General features: G+C 44.8%; 1 protein-coding gene across 1 annotated transcript; it reads right to left on the reverse strand.

Annotated features, from left to right (window-relative positions):
• Positions 1 to 581: 581 nt before the first annotated feature.
• Positions 582 to 5,015, reverse strand: LOC149445064 (vomeronasal type-2 receptor 26-like). The gene is made up of 2 exons (XM_089654231.1): positions 4,909 to 5,015; positions 582 to 2,104 (listed from the first exon to the last, which is right to left on the reverse strand). The coding sequence occupies exons 1-2, from the start codon at positions 4,982 to 4,984 to the stop codon at positions 1,212 to 1,214; spliced, it is 969 nt and encodes a 322-aa protein (XP_089510357.1). The 5' UTR covers positions 4,985 to 5,015; the 3' UTR covers positions 582 to 1,211.
• Between the last annotated feature and the right edge of the window lie 1,576 nt (positions 5,016 to 6,591).

Raw genomic sequence — 6,591 nt, forward strand, 5'->3', positions numbered from 1 at the left:
TTGGAGTCACTGAGCTCCTGAGAGCGACCCATTCTTTCACCAATGTTTGTAGAAGTCGTCTGCATGTCTAGGGGCTCGATTTTATACACCTGTGGCCGGGGAGGGGATTGGAACACCTGAATCACATGATTTCAAGGGCGGGGCCAATACGTTTTGAAATATAGTGTAATATATATATATATATAATTTTTTTTTTTTATGCAGCACTGTTTTTAATGTGTATGATTTGAATACTTATGGAAGAGATTGGGGGGATTGTTACTTCTTAATCTCTTTAGCTTTTTCTTTGACACATCTGACCTGGAGATCTTGGAGCTTGCAGACATCTCTCTTATGCGGCCCTTATGAGTAAGAACATCCAATTCAAAGAACACTAAGCTCACATAACTCTAATGTTTAATGTCTTCTTCAGAATATAACCTATGACTGATCAATGAGTACTGGAACCTGTTTTCTGCTTTAGAAGTTTCCATATCAGGATCTGGCGAGGTCTGGGGTAGGAGTGTTGTCTCTACAACATTGTATGGGGAAGCCCAATACTCCCTTGTGGCAGCAGATTACAATAAATGTATGCCAAGAGAAAGATTTTTTATTAGATCCTAAAGAGAAAATATCCTTTAAAATGAAGTCAACTTATCACTTGTGAACTTGCTGAGAACGTGATCTTATCAAATTTAACTAACATAAAAATTATGTTAGAATACACCAGCAAAATGTACTTATTAATATAGACAGAATCATCTACATACAATATAATGAAAGTGACCCTGACGCTAAAAAATGACATTACAATCAGCCTATAAAAGAACATGTTTTAGATTGATCTCTCTGGAAGGTGGTGAGTGAAATCTTCCCTCTATGGAAGAGTGATGGGCGACTCTGGTATCTGACAATTTAGGAAGTTTTGGATACTTTCCCCCCTCTGGTCACTGTGGTTCCTCCTCACTAAGTGACTACATTGTTCTGTTGTGATGCAACGGCTGGTAGAAGGAACCACTACACCCAGCAGGGAACTAGGATTCCAACAAACCCAAAGTATCTGATACCAGAGGTGTCCAGAGCAAAACTTAGACTCACCATCCACTGAAAAAGTGAGTATTAAATGTTTATATCTAACAATGTTCATTCTTGATACACTAGGAAAATACTAAAATTACCAATAATAGAGATAATTCTATAACTACAGGTAACCCAGTGTTGCTCCTCACATATTAGTGAATAACTGTTTTTGTATTCAGGTCAGGTCTGAACAGAATTATATAACTTTTGGGGAAGAATATACAGCCAAGAAGTCCAGAACTTGATGCCATTATAGCAAAGACCTCCACAGCCACCATGTATTTCCCTCTGGTGCTCAGATAGGCCGGGATCATGGCAATCCAGACACTGCAGAACACCAGCATGCTGAAGGTGATGTACTTGGCCTCATTAAAACTGTCCGGTAATGTCCTGGCTATAAAAGCTATAATGAAGCTCACAGCTGCCAGAAGCCCCATATATCCCAGGACAGAGTAGAAGCCAATAACTGAACCCTCATTACACTGAATGATGATCTTCCCCTGATAAGAGTGAATGTCCTGATCCTGGAAGGGGGGAGAAATAGACAACCAAGTGACACAGATTATGACTTGGACCAGTGAGAAGACACAGATGATACAATTGGACAGTTTGGCTCCCATCCATTTCCTCCAGGGACTCCCAGGTTTGGTGGCTTTAAAAGCAATACACACCATGATACTTTTGGCAAGTAGAGAAGAGATGGCAACTGAGAAGATGACACCAAAAGAGGTGACACGCAGCATGCAGGTTACATCTACTGGATGGCCGAGGAACAAGAATACACAGAGGAAGCTCAGCATGATGGAGACCAGGAGAAGATAGCTCAGGTTCCGGTTATTGGCTTTAACAATGGGGGTGTCCTGGTAATGTATAAATAGCCCCAATATTAAACCAGTCAGAAGGCAACAGAGGATGGAGACAGCTGAAAATACTGCAACAATGGTGTCATCAGTGTAGGAGAGAAATTCCACCACTCTTGGAACACACCGATCCTTCTCTTCATTTGGCCATTCTTCATCAGGACATTTAATGCAATCTTCACTGTCTGCAGGAAGAACAATACAAACACAATGAGCATCGGGGTCAGAGCTTCTGAGGAAATTGTCTTGTGTTGTCTCACAGCTAGCAATGGGATTTCTATTAGTGCATTGGGGGAGAGGAAAATAAAATATAAAAATATAATTGAAAATTACCTGCTGATCATGTCAGAAATTCAGAGCTGTCCTGTGCACATTTCCTGTGTCATCTTGGCACCTTGGTCTAATTAGCCCTCCTATGCAGCAGTGAAGGCGTCGTACATCTGACATGTGTGATAATGATGGAAAGCAGCCTCAGCTACCCCTGAGCCAAGGACTCTGGTGCAATTTGCCCCACCCCTGGGCATAGTATGACAAAACCCCAGGGGTGGGGCAAAACACATCGGGGGCATGGGAGCCGAGGCTGTGGCCATTTTCCATGTTTGTCACACATGTCAGATGTGCGGTGCCTTCACTAGTATATAGTTAGCATCCTCTTGGAAAGAGTATATGGACACCAGTACTCACTTAAAGAATATGTAAACCCAACATTTCCTATTCCTGATATGTGGCTGCTGTACCATGTACTTACATGAAAAATATCCTGTTCTCTTTGTTTTGCTTTCTTTATGTGAAATCCCCGGTGTTCCTGCCAGTGCCTCTGCTTTTCTAATAAAAACTGACTATACTAGGCATGAGAGCACAGCGTGGTCAGTTTCCTGGCTGTGCTGGTAACTTTGTGTGCTCTTCTTTAATAATCAGACTTGTCCTGACACGTCCCCCTGCACATTCACTGGGAAGCTGAGTATGTAGGTGGGGTGCAGCGTGGTGCGGTGGCAATAATTCACACAGTGAGGTGCAAAAAAGAATTTGTATTGAAGTATGCAGAAACAGCTCACAACAGAACCCAGTGGGATGGCAGCTCATGTGCACTCATGGTTTTCAGCAGTGTGACTGGAGTGATGTTGAATGTTCGCCCCTCACACAGAAATGATCGAGAGACAGAATACAACAACAAATTCAGCAGAAATGCGTCTAACAAATGATGACTGATCTACATGTTCATGAGGGAAAGAAGGATTTGATCCCCTATCATTCAGCAGGATTTCTGGGTAACAGGTGTCTTTCATACAGGTAACAAGCTGAGATTAGAAGCAGTCTCTTAAAGGGAGTGCTGCTAATCTCATTGTGTTACCTGTATAAAAGACACCTGTCCACAGGAGCCATCAAACCATCAGATTCCAAACTCTCCACCATGGCAAAGACCAAAGAGCTGTCCAAGGATATCAGGGACAAGATTGTAGACCTACACAAGGCTGGACTGGGCTACCAAACTATGGCCAAGCAGCTTGGTGAGAAGGTGACAACAGTTGGTGCAATCATTCACAAATGAAAGAAACACAAAACAAGTGTCAGTCTCCCTATGTCTGGTGCACCATGCAAGATCTCACCTCGTGGAGTGTCAATGATCATGAGAACAGTGAGGAATCATCCCAGAACTACACGTGAGGATCTTGTCAATGATCTCCAGGCAGCTGGGACCACAGTCACCAAGAAAACAATTGGTAACACACTACGCCGACAAGGACTGAAATCCTACAGTGCCCGCAAGGTCCCTCTGCTCAAGAAAGCACATGTCCAGGCCCGTCTGAAGTCTGCCACTGAACATCTGAATGATGCAGAGGAGGACTGGTGGGAAGTGTTGTGGTCAGATGAGACCAAAATCCAGCTCTTTGGCATCAACTCAACTCGCCGTGTTTGAAGGAGGAGGAATGCTGCCTATGACCCCAAGAACACCATCCCAGCTGTGAAACATGGTGGTGAAAACATTCTGCTTTGGGAGTGTTTTTCTGCTTAGGGGACAGGACAACTGCACCACATCAAAGGGACGATGGACGGGGCAATGTACCATCAAATCTTGGGTGAGAACCTTCTTCCCTCAGCCATGGCATTGAAAATGGGTGGTGGATGGGTGTTCCAGCATGACAATGACCCAAAACACACGGCCAAGGCAACAAAGGAGCTGTTCAAGAAGAAGCACATTGCGGTCCTGGAGTAGCCTAGCCAGTCTCCAGACCTTCATCCGATTGAAAGTCTGTGGAGGGAGCTGAAAGTTCGAGTTGCCAAACGTCAGCCACCAAACCTTAATGACTTGGAGAGGATCTGCCAAGAGGAGTGGGCCAAACTCCCTCCTGAGATGTGTGCGAACCTGGGGGCCAACTCCAGGAAACGTCTGACCTCTGTGATTGCCAACAAGGGATTGGCCACCAAGTACTAAGTCATGTTTTGTGAAGGGGATCAAATACTTATTTCCCTCATGAACATGCAGATCAGTCATCATTTGTTAGATGCATTTCTGCTGAATTTTGTGTTGCTATGCTGTTAGATATAAACATTTATAGACCGATAATTTCTTTGCGAGTGAACAAACATTCAAAATCAGCAGGGGAGCAAATATGCATTTCCTTCACTGTACGTGATTTTGCACACCCCTGCCGCCCTGTAGCAGTATATCTGCTATAGGGTGGTGGGGAAGCGGTTAAAGGGATAAAATAAGGGGAAATGCGCACACATTGCAGAGATGTACTATATCAGGGGTGGGCAACTGTGGCCCTCCAGCTGTTGTAGAACTACAAGTCCCATGAGGCATTGCAAAACTGACAGTTACAAGCATGACTCCCAAAGGCAGAGGCATAAGGGACTTGTAGTTCACAAACAGCTGGAGGGCCACAATTGCCCACCCCTGTACTATATATATATTTCCTGATATACACTTTAACTACAGCAGTAACCTCTGCCCAGTCCAACAATAATATACTAATAGAAACTCTACCGGAAATGTTGGATATTTCTCCTTCCGGACACGGGGCACACTCATAGCAGCATATAAGAATTGAAGATCCAAACATTTTTCTGCTGCCGGGTAAACAGGGATCTGAGCATCGAGATACCGGAACCTGAAATCAGATATTATTATTATTATTATTTTGTAAATGTCCATCATATCTCATGAGGCTTTACAAACTAAGTGTAATATAGGTCAAGTAGGAACAAGGTTTGCCTCTACCATGGGTTCAAGGTGAATTCTGCAAGTTTGAGATCCATTTGGGGACAACATTTTGGGCAATATTTATTTGTCCAAGGTATTCTCCGTGTTTTTTGTGGTTTGCATCTATAAATCAAATGACACTAAATCACAAATCCTCTCCCTACAACATAAAGAGCCTCTCTGAACACACAACCCTAACAGTTCATTATTTAGGGATTTCTATTCCATTTAAGTCAGATCAAATGCTACAGCTTAAAGCGGAGCTCCACCCAAAAGGGAGAAGTTCCACTTTAAGCCTTTTGTCCCCCACTCCCCACTAAGAATTGGCACCTTTGGGGAGTGGGGGGTACCTGAATTTGACAGGTGTCCTCCTCCTCCTCCTCCCCTTCCTCCTCATAGTCTTCTGGGACACGTGACAGGTCCCAGAAGACTACGGGGCCATTCAAAAGTGCAGCACTTCTCGCACATGCGCAGTAGGCACCCGGCTGTGAAGTTGCAAGCAGTCACAGCCAGGTGCCTACACTGAAGATGCCGCCACCGGGGAGAGAAGACGGTCGGTGAAACCAGCAGTGGTGAGGACGTCGCTGGACCAAGGGACAGGTAAGTGGCTGTATTTTAAGAGTCATCAGCTACAGTTTTTGTAGCTTCTGACTTTTATTTTTTTTTTTCAGGTGGAACTCTGCTTTAATTATAAACCCATAATTGACTCAAGCTTTTAAAAAAAGCTTAAATGACTTGTGTCCTATGACATCTCTACATCAGGCTGAAAAGTGAATTATAAATGATAGTATTCCTGACTGCCGGACTCTTTTCTTTGTCACAAAGCCCCCCCACAGCACTAAATGTATGTTCAGAGAGGACTCTGGCTCCGGAGTAGCTCAACTGCATACTGGACAAGCTCAGGCCACTGGGACGGATCTAGCCTGTCTGATGTGGGGGTGCATTAAAAAATGTCAGAGAGCAGAGGATAGGAGGTCAGCAAGGCAATGTACAGGGGGTCAGCAGGGTAGAGGATAAGGCTAGAAGTTTGTATGGCAGTACACAGAGGATATTAGTTTGCAGGGCAGTGTACAGGGTCAGCAGGTTGGAGGACAGGGGGCAGAAGGGTAGTGTACATGAGGTCAACAGGGCAATGTACAGGGGGGTCAGCAGGGCAGTGTACGGAGGGTCAGCAGGGCAAAGGATGGAAGGTCAGCAGAGGAGTGTACAGGGGGTCAGCAGGGCAGAGGATAAGGCTAAGAGTTTGTATGGCAGTGCACAGAGGCTATTAGTTTGCAGGGCAGTGTACAGGGTCAGCAGGGTGGAGGACAGGGGGCAGCAGGGCAGTGTACATGAGGTCAACAGGGCAATGTACAGGGCGTCAGCAAGGCAGTGTACAGGGGGTCAGCAGTGCAAAGAATGGGAGGTCAGCAAGGGAGTATACATAGATAAGCAGGGGAGTGTATAGAATTTGGTAGGGTGTTGTAC

This window comes from Staurois parvus, unplaced genomic scaffold (assembly GCF_062004578.1).
Source record: "Staurois parvus isolate SC_StPar_1 unplaced genomic scaffold, SC_StPar_1.0 ptg000747l, whole genome shotgun sequence".
Taxonomy (NCBI): Eukaryota; Metazoa; Chordata; class Amphibia; order Anura; family Ranidae; genus Staurois; species Staurois parvus.